General features: G+C 39.5%; 1 protein-coding gene and 1 long non-coding RNA gene across 3 annotated transcripts; one reads left to right on the forward strand and one right to left on the reverse strand.

The window, feature by feature from the left end:
• Positions 1-230: 230 nt before the first annotated feature.
• On the forward strand, positions 231-3,417 carry LOC113589126. The gene is made up of 3 exons (XR_003411923.2): positions 231-673; positions 1,560-1,582; positions 1,719-3,417. It is a non-coding gene; the product is annotated as an uncharacterized LOC113589126 (long non-coding RNA).
• A 3,693-nt stretch (positions 3,418-7,110) lies between these two features.
• h3f3c (H3 histone, family 3C) lies at positions 7,111-10,250 on the reverse strand. Of its 2 annotated transcripts, none has more exons than XM_027028612.2 (4): positions 10,144-10,250; positions 9,143-9,284; positions 8,867-9,020; positions 7,111-8,607 (listed from the first exon to the last, which is right to left on the reverse strand). In XM_027028612.2, exons 2-4 carry the CDS (start codon positions 9,268-9,270, stop codon positions 8,479-8,481), a joined length of 411 nt encoding a protein of 136 aa, XP_026884413.1. In that variant the 5' UTR covers positions 9,271-9,284; positions 10,144-10,250; the 3' UTR covers positions 7,111-8,478. The 2 variants fall into 2 exon arrangements, with proteins under 2 accessions (XP_026884413.1, XP_026884414.1); XM_027028613.2 differs by having other exon boundaries at positions 9,143-9,311; positions 10,144-10,246.
• Between the last annotated feature and the right edge of the window lie 1,715 nt (positions 10,251-11,965).

Genomic DNA, 11,965 nt, shown 5'->3' on the forward strand with positions numbered 1-11,965 from the left:
TCTCTCTCTCTCTCTCTCTCTCCATTCTATCGGTGTCACTAATTTGCAGCATATTCCCGCAACATTATTTATAGAAATATATAGCACACAAATTAAATAACACTTTCTAACATTCGTAAATCACTGACGATGCACACGGTTTCACAGACGGAGCTACTGACCGAGTGGTGTGTGTCAGTGGTCCTAAAACGAAGAAAGCTGTGAAGAAAACCGGGAGGGGGCAGGTTTGTGTGCAGACCATATATTGGGTACAGTTTCAGGTCTTTTCCTTCATAAATCCCATGCGTTAAAGTAGTTACAGGCGTGGTCTTTTATCCACAAAGGCCGCATTTTTAAAGCGATTTTCTTTTTAGTTTGAGCGTTTAGGGACCTGGTCTGTGAGTCGTACAGACACTCGACTTCTCCATAATGTATCTGAAATGCTTAGTGATCTCTCAGGTTCTGCTTGTTTTGGTGTTGGAGAACAGCTGGGCGCTCTCTTGTATAGCCTGCAACTACTTTAACTGCCTAGCGGTGTCCGACTGTCCTGGAAAAAAGGTTTTGGACCCTTGTGGCTGTTGTCATGAGTGTGCTAAGCAGAAGAACGAGGTTTGTGGCGGACCGTACGACGTGTACGGAACGTGCGACAAGGGACTACAATGCGCGGGGAACATACTAAAAGGAATTTGTGTCGGTCTGTATAGATGTCTCTTTTCGCATCATTTAAAATAATTTGTTCACATACCAAAGTAAACAGCTTCAGTAAATTTTAACGCTGGTTTATGATTTCAGACGTCACGCTCTCTCTCTCTCTCTCTCTCTCTCTCTCTCTCTCTCTCTCTCTCTCTCTCTCTCTCTCTCTCAAACCGACGTTCAAATATCAATCATTAATGTTTTAGAAAACATTTTAAAAAATCCAAGAAGTGGTTGACCTTGGAAAACCATACAACCAAGCAGCAGAGCTCGTATAGTTTGATCTGCACAACCTATGTTATGCGAACGTATCGTGTCGGGTAGCCTGTGTTTTAAGGTTATGTAATCGTTTAGAAACGGGAGATTTCAAGCTTTTACGATTACTTCATTAATAACGAAACTTTAATTCGATCATATAAAACTGACATTTGCAAGAGAACTTATTAGACATCTTTTATAACATTTTTGCCTCCAGGCTCTTCATGGAGGCAGGAAAACACGTGGTTTCTTGTCTAATAAGTGGTCATGTCTGGAATCGTCCTGTGGAACACTTGAAAGTGCGAGCTCTCTACTGCACTCTACTGCGGCGCTGTGACTGCGGTTACGTGTGCGCCAAACAGAGTGGTTGTGCGTTAATTAAAACTCGAGAATATCGATCGAGCTAAGCATACAGTTTCTCACAACCTTCGGCGCTTACCTGTTAATTGATATTATATTTTATTTATTTTATTTAATTGTCAATTGATGTAATCTTTCGGATTTAAACAGTAATGTTACAATAGACACCAAATATCTCATTGATGTTCCTTTCTTGCATGGTGCATATTACCTGGTCTTCTAATGTGACCACCACTCAAATGCCATCTTCAACCGGGTCAACAATCCAGAAAAGAAAGTTGCAAAAAAAAAGGTAAGTGCGCTCGTTCGCGTGCATCTGTGTGCGAGACAGAAATACAGCGTAGCATGCATAATAGGATTATTCCAGTATAAAATGTGAATATTGTCGTTGTTGATTAGCGTATTATATATGTATTTGCTAATTCTAGGTTGGTCATTCTTCTACACACACACAAAAAAAAAAAAAAACGTGCGAAGAGGCGAAGACACAGAGGACGTAAGCATGGTGTCCACTCCATACGCACGCAGACGGCTCCCCGACGAGAAGAGAGGAGCGGTGATGCGATTATTACACAAGGGGGCGCAAGTGAACCGGGTGACCTCTTCAAATGAGCGTTCTTCCTTCTCTTTATCTCTTTATCTCTTTATCAGGAGACCTTTTTAAGACAGTGTGTATTATGTATTTAATTGAGCCTATTTTTGTATTATTAATTCAACTATATGCATATTACACTATTACACTATATGTCTTCCCTAATAGTGCCCTATTCAGATACTGTATGATTATTGCATGATTCTGAATGGTGTTCTGTATGGTGAACTATATGAGTTAGTTATAATAACGCTACGTGGTTTTCCTGTTTTCTTTTCTCGAATGGGAGATTTGATTATTGTAAACCTCGCAGTACATATTTACACATGGTTATTATGTTGCTTTGTCTGTCTACAGTTATTTATAGACTATATGTTTTAAATATCTCTGTTAAATATACATTTTCTTGAATTAGAAAACGGCAAAAATGTTTAATTGATGAAGCCTATAATTTTCAAACATCTAAAATATAACAAATTTATCAGACCTGCATCTACTCATCAGTAAATATCGCCATCTACTGGCCGCTTTTTGCCTCTTAGGTAGCGTTTGAAAAAAAGAAAAAGCGAATAAGAAACTGGCAAATAAGGAGCCGACTTCAGGCTCGTTCCTATCAAAGGGGGCGAGTGTTTGGGTCTTGCATCATTCGTAAACAAGCACAGATGGCGACTGTTACTAGAACATGCGTTTATTAATACATCCACATTGTCTACCAAACATTACTTGTTAATGACTGTAATTATAGGCTGCATGTCCATTTGGAAACTCCATGTCCATTTGGAAATAGCTAAATGTTCTTGGTCGCTAAGCAACGGACCACAATAGAAGGGGCGTGTACGCAATTAATTACACCAATACCATCTCCATCTGGATTATAATTCTAAAAGAAGTCAACTTAAATGAGAAATAAATTAGGTAAATAAACGTTAACACTATCTAATTTAATTGTGTGTGCGTGTGTGTGTGTGTGTGTGTGTGTGTGTGTGTGTGTGTGTGTGTGTGTGTGTGTGTGTGTGTGTGTGTGTGTGTGTGTTTGTTTGTGTGTGTGTGTTATAGCTCTTGTAAGTGTTAGGATACAGTGCTAGTATAACCATTCTTTGTTACATCTGTCATAAAAAAAATTAAATGCATTTAGTATAAATGTATCACAGTAGATTATATTTTTCATAAAGCCAAAGGAGCTCATTAGCATCCAAAAATGAAAACGAGAAATAATTGTATCCCAAAAACTGTACACAGGAGCAGAAGCTATTCATAAACTAAGAATAGAAGAATCATCAGATATAAACCACCAAGGGTGTCATTATATCCCCACTATCCATACCTCCACTATCCAGTGCTGCCAAATGATCTTGTTTTTCCTTGTTGATTCTTGGCTCCTCTCTTAAGGTTTCAACTTCATTCACTCTAGGGAGTGTTTTCCTTACCCTTGACATGGCCATTGTCCCCATGGGACATAATCTCTTTTAAATTTAGTGTAACTGTAAGTGTGTTTCTAGTTAATCTCTTTTATAATAAAAAGCTGACCAATTCAAGGCTAAGTTCACAAGTGTTTTGTCTATTTTGAGAGGACAGTGGGAGTGTTGTGTATGGAATCTTTTAGAACGGCTCCAGCTCCTCTCCTCATGGAGACATGATGCACTGTGATCAGGTGTAGTGGCTGCAGAACCACTCTGTTGTGCATTCCCTGGTTACTTATTAAAAGTGTCTAGTTTATTACAAAATTGTTACAAACACAGTAATTAGCTGTTCCTATTAGCAACAGGCTAGATGCAAGAAGCATCACTTCAGCTGCAAACTCAGAGCCCAAAAAAACAGCTTTGAAAATGCATCCTCTGGACTCAGAACACATATGCTGTTCCAGTTGCTACTGGATGATATGGAGCATGACAGTCCTGGAAACCCAGATGTGCAGCATGCTTTCAGAGTTCAATAACCAGTCCTGCCACATTTCATACAAAAGAACCAGAGCAGGACATTAACATTTTCAACATTTGTCAGATGCTTTTCTTCAAAGCAACTTGTATATCATGATGACAGGTTTTTTTTTTGTTATTTTTCATGACTTTAGTATTGCCAGTATCTTGCTCCACCTGCTTTACCAGCTGAGTTACAGGAGCTCTGGACAGACCTAACATGGGTGAGTTCAGAACCACACCACCAGTAAGTAATGATCAGTGAATCATTCAAGAAGCAACCTCAAATGCAGAGGCACTTATAGCTCTGTGGTCATGTAAACTCATTTACTTCTGATTCTTCTGATGTGACTGTCACACCAGTACCTTTAACAACTAGATAAGGATAACTACAACATAAGAAAATAAATGAGACTCTGGTAAGTGTGTGTGTGTGTGTGTGTGTGTGTGTGTGTGTGTGTGTGTGTGTGTGTGTGTGTGTGTGTGTGTGATGTTAAGCAAGACAATCTTCCTCATAGGCGATGTGCAATATGTGATTGCATATAGTTGCTAGAAGTATTACAAAACTAATGTCTTGTGAAACATGCCACATCTATCACACTAAAAACTTAAATGCATAAACACTTTAGTTAAAGTTTATCACAGGAGATCATCTTTATAATGGAACAAAAGCAACATACAAACTTCCAAAAATAAATAAAATAAATAAATCTTATTTTACCTTTTTGATTCTTGACTCCTCTCTAAGGTTTCACCTTCATTCACTCTAAGGAGTGTTTCCTTACCGTTGTCATGCTGATTCTATTAAAAGCACAATAAAGTCTAATTTAACGGAACTTTGTGCTTTTCAGGAAACCACCGCCAGTCAACTCTGGAGACACACAAAAATGTGTTCAGGTGTTATAATAAGTACACACACATATATATATATAACTTTTTTTTTAATATGTCCTATGTCTGTACATTCTGGAATCTAAAGTAATGCTGAAATGATGAAATGATGAAGTACTTTTGAAGAAATGATGAAATCATGAAAATATTAAAATGATGAAATAATGAAGAAAAATGCTGTCATGATCAAGTCATATGAAGTTCAAAGGATGGTCTTTTTTTTTCTTTTATAGGTGTATCACCATTCAACATTTGGGCATTTTATTTTATTTTTTCTCTACTGCATAAAAACACCTTGCATTACCACAAATGTTTTTCCACAAAAACACCTTTTCCTACAAAGGTGTGCTGTAGTGAAAACGAATGAAACACAAAGTTACAAATGTCAGGATGTACTTTGGGTGCTCGTGACCCCTGCAGTAACCTAGCAACAGGCTTATACATACAGCTCTAGCCTCAGTCTGCACTAAACATGCTCAAGTGGGTGGAGAGGGAGACTATGGGATTGAGATCAAGGGTAATCTGCAACACTCATCTTTTGCATTGTCCTCAGTACATGATGAATTTCCTTTATCAAATCTGTATTGCAAGTGAGGGTGCTAGACTGTTACATACTGAATACTGCATACTGCACACAGTATATGTATACATATACTGGTATCAGTATATGTATACTGGTAATTGTCCCCATAGTAGTATGGAAGTATAGTATCCAGTATGTGACAAATGAAAACCATACTACAGGGTCATGTGAATGCATGAAGTTTTTGCCCACTTGGAAATATTTTCTGCCACTGTTGCATGATGGGATGCAGTACACCACAGTGATAGTGCAGGTCATCTACTGGAATCTGAAAGTAATCTTTTGTATTCTGGAAAATGTTATTTTGGCCGTATACTGCATAGGCGTACTTATTTGGGGCCCAATCAGTAGACAAGTAATATGTTGTAGGCTATTTCATACACAGCCTATGATACTGCTGGCATCACAAGCATTGGATGGTGGTAATTGTGGACCTGACTCCAGAGGCCCCTCTTGGAGGGGGGTGCTCTTGGAAATAAATACAATCTTTACCTTAGAAATGAATACATTTTGCTTTCTAACTTTTATACTATATTACTATAGAGATAAATGAGTACCAGACTTTGTCTTCCCATGATAAGAGTTTATCTGTGTGTTGTTTCCTTTCATTCCCTCCTCTAACTCAAAAGCAAGAGGCGTCTGATTCTCTTGCGCACATATCTTTTGTGTAATTTCAGCCAGAGAGCAGCTAGCAGTGAAGATCTGATAAAAATGAAACCAAAATCAGCATTTCAGAAACAAAAGGAGCGGAAAGAGAGAGGAGGGTGCAGGTAAAACAGGAGAGCATGAAGCTTGCCATGCAGCATAATTATTTTAAACAGTTAAAGGAGCAATGAGTCATTTTTGGATTCTGTATTACGTCTATTTTAAACATGGCCACCTCCATGTGGGGGACCAGCTCTACGGAGCATAACCGGGCACTACAATGCAATTTGGTTTTCATTCTTCATCTCATGTGACACTTCATATAAAAATGTATATAAAAACACTTTCAAAACACTGCTTGCTACTTATTGATGGTAAAAATGACTCGTGGATCCTTATTTCTGCTGTCATAACCAAACACAGCTAGGCCAGCAACTACATGCTTTTTCTCCCATTTACCAGCACAAATATTCCCTTACACAAGCTGATTATTGTCCAGCAGATGGTTCTGTCAGCAGATGCGCCCTCTGGCTTCCTGGCAAAGCAAGGCTTTATTATTTATATGGATTTGGAATACCAACATAACACATGGCTGATCACTCCAAAACTGATTTATATAATTATTTACCATTTACGATATGGACCATGTGGTTCTGAATATTCACCAAAAGGTTAGTGCAGCTAAAAAGTGTCACAAACCTTTAAACAAATGACTTTGATCCTTTCATGATTTAAGTAAATTATTAAGTGTTGTTCAAGAATAAAAATACTCCAAGTACTATTTGACATAGTCAAGGGCTTTGATTGAAATTACATAATTCCTGCAATATATCATCAGAATGGTCCACAAAGAGAAATAAGTCTGCTTATATCTTGTGCCTCAGATCTAAATGGGTACACATGAAAATGTTTTTGTTGCTTTGATTCCAAATGGATCTTTTGTTTGATTTATTTTAAGAACTTATAACAATCACCTTTAAACTAAGGTACATGCTCTGTTCATACATGTGTAAGTAATGCATTCAGTTCTTGCTCAGTTTTGTTCTTGTCTCTAACAGAAGAATGAAGAATAATTAGTTATTTGTATTCTACTGTTTCTTAGTTAATATAATTTCACATAGGTAAAGGGACCACCAATTTGTTGTGTAAATACTTCAAAACTGTGTGTGAGAAACAGTTGAAAAGGACAAAAATGTGTAACATCTATTTATTACCACCATAGTATGAGAAATTTGGAAAATACAAAGATCAGCTTATTTAAATTTCTGAATAAGAAAAATAAACAGAAACATGAGGTTATACTGTGTGCATTACACGAGAGCGACCGGAGTAGAGGTTCACACAAAGGGTGAAACATTCCAACTAAATGTGATTTTTTTTGCTACAATTTGTGACAAAATGCCGACCTGTGGAAAAGAAAGGGAGAAAAGAGGCAATGAGGAAGGAGAGAAGGAAGGAGGGAGAAAAGACAGAAGAGAAAGAGAAAGAAAGAAACCCTTTTCTTCCTTTCTCTTCTTTTTCTCCTCTGGGGAACAGTGAGACTGAATGAGAGGCTGGTTTAGAACGCCCCCCTGTGGCTGCCTGAATTTATAACAGGAGGAGCAAGATCGGCAATCACAGACAAGTAATAATAATACTAATAATAATGCTAATAATAATAATAATAATAATAATAATAATAATAAAGAGAACAAAATGACCTCATTCAAATTTTTTTGTAGGTTTGCCTTTTCCCCTAACAGTGGTAAAACAAGTCATATGTATGCGTCATAGAAAACAAAAGGACACCATATCAACAATAGTAATCATCAATATTATAATTAACAACTTTTTAACCAATAGATGCTGGTCTGCAGTTGAATACAATTCTGCTTTGCTGATCACATCACCCACCCACTCACACACACACGCACATGCACGCACGCACGCACACACACACGGAACAAAAAACAAAAACAAACAAAAACAAACCTCAAAAAGTGACGTGCTCGTGGACACACACACAACTCCGCCAACAGAGGGAGAGACAAGGGAGGGGCCCGGACAGGCAATGGTAGGTACATGTGGAAGGGATTGGATGAGGACAGGGCCATGGAACTGAGAGGGTTCTGGGTAAGGGTGGTCTAGGGCAGTTATAGTAGCACCCTGCTGTGGAAGTTACCGCTCCCCTTAAGCAGACTTACCCCAGATGCCACCCATCTGCTCTCCTGCTCTCAACAGCTGTGTGTGTGTGTGTGAGTGTATAAAAATGAAAGACCCCAAGCTGGGCAAGGGTGGACCTCGTTTATGCTCCAATTGTGTGCGTGTGTGTGTGTGCACGCACGTGTGTGTGTGTGTGTGTGCGTGTGTGTGATCAGCAGCATCTGTTACATGCACATACAGGTACCCTACGCGTCAGTGAGACAGCACTAGAAGACTGAAACACACTGGCCTCCCCGTCGCTGATATTCTAAACTCTACCAAGAAAGAGGGAGGAGATGAGTGGGGGGGGGAGAGATGGAGAGAGTGAGAGAGAGAGAGAGAAAATGCAAAAAGTGGGAGGGAGGAGGAAGGGGTGGGGTTTAAGCACGCTCCCCACGAATGCGGCGCGCCAGCTGGATGTCTTTGGGCATGATGGTGACGCGCTTGGCATGGATGGCACACAGGTTGGTGTCCTCAAAAAGACCCACCAGGTACGCCTCACTGGCCTCCTACACACACACGCACACACACACGTCAGAACACAATGCTTTGGCAACAACCAGATGTTCATCATATGTTATGACATTTTCTATAAAAGCTGAAAAAGTAGTATTTACTAGTGGTATAAAAAAACATTTTTTGTAATTACAATAATGCACATGAACTCTAACGGCTAAAAATTCAGTGTGAAAAGGTTTGCAGCTTTAATAGGTAATTATAGGAACACAACAGATCAGTCTTAATACATGCATGTGCGTGCACACGCACCTGCAGAGCTCCGATAGCTGCACTCTGGAAACGCAGATCCGTTTTAAAGTCCTGGGCGATTTCTCTCACCAAGCGCTGAAATGGCAGCTTACGGATAAGCAGCTCAGTGGACTTCTGGTACCGACGGATTTCACGCAGAGCCACGGTTCCGGGCCTGGACACACATACAGCAATCTTTATTACCACGTGTAGAGTTTTGTTTGTGTGAAAGATTATCACCTCCAATGTTTATGTGTGTGAGCATGTTAGAACATTTTGCCTTGCTCTGCATGATACCTGTAGCGATGAGGTTTCTTCACTCCTCCAGTAGAGGGCGCACTCTTCCGCGCAGCTTTAGTGGCCAGCTGCTTGCGAGGAGCCTTACCTCCTGTCGATTTACGGGCGGTTTGCTTGGTACGGGCCATAGTTACTCAGTCACCTGGGAGGGTTAAACTTCAATGTGTCACTTTCAAACAGACAAAAGATTAAGAGAGTTATATATTTTCAAAAGTAAAATACAACAGCTATATAGCTATTAAAATCCAATAACTTGTCCACAGGGAACTCAGACAACGTGATTAAATAAAAGGTAAATCATTACAAAGCCATAAAAACTTTCGCGCTGGTACAGATAACCGATAATCACATTCTGGCCCAAATGCTATTTCAGCCAGCTTCCTCACACAAAACTACAACCCGTAAATAAAACTAACCAATCACCGCTGGTCGATAATACCTTTGAGCCAATCATGGGTCTATGCATAATATAAGTGCCCCCAAAACCAATTGAACGTCAGGAGCTCTCGTCTTGAGCCAGTCGCAGTCTATTCTGCTAGCCGTGGGGGCGGATCTGTGTCTTTTGGTCCCGCCCTAAACCGCAAGATTATGGCCGCAATTCGAACAGCAACTGTAGTAAGACCGTATATTGAAGGGAAGAGGAGGACGTAAACTTTGAAATAAAATTCAAAATCTGCCACGCGAACCGGCATAAGAATTTTGCATCATCAAAGTAGACATTCTTGAGCAACCGAGTAGCCGATTATAAGCATTTTCCGCCGCGAATTTACACCGTATTACCGAAGTAAAATGCACGTAAAAGTGGGACGGATTTTCTGCCTCCAACGACACGAAAATGAGAGCCTATCTTCTCTCGCGTCTCGCCATCGGTTTTCTCATTTTCAGACGATGAAAAACCTCTGATTTCTGACTCAGGATAAAACATTTTCATCTAAAAGTTTGACAAAGCGGTGGAAAAAAGTGTTTTACTTAAAAAAATGGCGAGGCGTCGGGACACTTACCTTTGGTGAACGTGTTTTTATTTCGCGCAGCGAAGTATGTGCAGAGCCCGCCTGGCACTGTCAGTATTTACTATCTCGCACACAATGGCAACGGAGCGGCCAGCGCCAAAATGGCCGCCACGTCAATCACTTCTCTCCCAGAATGCACCTGAATTAATTGTAAACATGAAATTTACTTGCACATGTTATTTTTGTGTTGTCAGATGTGGGACTTTTTTCCCCTCACAGCGATTTTTTTTACGCGAATGATAAAATATCTGGTCGATTTTTTAAATGGTAGTTTCCGCTGCCACGGGTTTAAGCGGTTTTGTTTTCCTTTTTGTCTGTGTTTTCACACTTTCAGCGGAGGTCATTCGGTTTAAGTGAGGAAAAATCCACATATATGCCCCCATGTTATGGTGGTAGAAATGTCCTCCACGGTTTGATCCCATTCGGTAGAATTAAGCGTTCAGCTGTCTTCCCATTTCATTTACTTTCGTAAATTCAGTGACGATATTCTGCTAGAACAGACTCACTAATTACCAATGTGTTTAATTAGGTCGAAGTGAGCAGTTGTAAATTTAGTAGCCTGCTATATTTAAAGAATGCGGGGGTTGATATGTAGGCTATACGATGAGTCGCTTTTCAGTGACGGCTAGGTTTAGTCACAGGACTAAAAAAGGTAGACTAATGATTTTGTTCCAGTATTGGCTAGCTGTTCATTTAATTATACAGTGACATTTCTCAAATTCTTAGTGTGAATACATTTGTGCTATATTAATCAGTTGTAACATTTTTTAATCGACAAACGACCGAACTAGGCCAATATGTGAAAGATCTAGACGTGTAGTTCAAAGCAGGCCATAATGATTCTGACCATAGATTTTGTGTTCACATTGAGTTTAGCTTCAGTGTGGATGAAGTGGGGTCTCTCTCTCTCTCTCTCTCTCTCTCTCTCTCTCTCTCTCTCTCTCTCTCTCTCTCTCTCTCTCTCTCTCTCTCTCTCTCTCAAATCCCCCTAGCTGTTGTCCAAAGATGGAAGCCTTTCTCTCTGTATTTTTTTTTAAAGTAACGAATATGTAAATAATTGTACGTAGTTCTACAGCCTGTCATGCGGTAATTTCAATTTAATGCTGGCTGGTAGTTTGTTTGTTTATTTATTTTTTGATATGACGAATTATTTAAAGAGAAAAAGGGGGTGAGGGACTGCTATCTCTGAACGTGTATGTCTAGAAACATGGTTAAGCAGGTTTCTGAGAATGTCAAAGCAGTGTCATTTTCCTGTTAGTTTTAGCGAAGGTGTTTAAGAACTATGCAACCTCACTGTGGGACAATAGGCCAAGGCAACATGGTGCTTGTGTAACAGATTAATGTATTGCCAAATCACAATTACACAGCTGCCACTACAAAGAGTTGACAGAAGTCATTTGCATCAAAACTCTTCATTCATTCAACGTTGATTTAGTATAACAGAGTGTAAAATAGTCTAAAATTTAAATGATAAAAGCTATATCTAATTGTTTCAATTTTATGATTAGAGATTAAATTTAGGCGAACTCTCTGTAACCTCATCATCTTACATCATCGTTCTCCTTATCCCTCCGCCCACTGTATTTACGTGCAATACATATTTTAAACACCAGAGGGCACTCAGTCTTCTTTAACAAACGAATCCCAGTCCGTTTAGTTGAAGCCTAATGTTACTGCGGAAGAAAGTATAGGAGTCCTCTGTACCACCCACCCCCACAACTGGTCTACACTGTCCAAGACGTGAAAATACAATTACCTATCTGACTATTTAATTAAATCTCAGCTCTGTGCCTGAAACTGCTAATCATGGTCA

Source organism: Electrophorus electricus, chromosome 6, assembly GCF_013358815.1.
Source record: "Electrophorus electricus isolate fEleEle1 chromosome 6, fEleEle1.pri, whole genome shotgun sequence".
Lineage (NCBI taxonomy): Eukaryota > Metazoa > Chordata > Actinopteri > Gymnotiformes > Gymnotidae > Electrophorus > Electrophorus electricus.

What these genes read in the sequence shown, in the direction of transcription:
- h3f3c (XM_027028612.2), bottom strand. Translation starts at nt 9,270, where the DNA reads ATGGCCCGTACCAAGCAAACCGCCCGTAAATCGACAGGAGGTAAGGCT. An exon ending in AAGAAACCTCATCGCTACAG is followed by an intron (nt 9,021 to 9,142) that starts GTATCATGCAGA and finishes ATGTGTGTCCAG; the next exon opens with GCCCGGAACCGTGGCTCTGC. An exon ending in CAGCTATCGGAGCTCTGCAG is followed by an intron (nt 8,608 to 8,866) that starts GTGCGTGTGCAC and finishes GTGTGTGTGTAG; the next exon opens with GAGGCCAGTGAGGCGTACCT.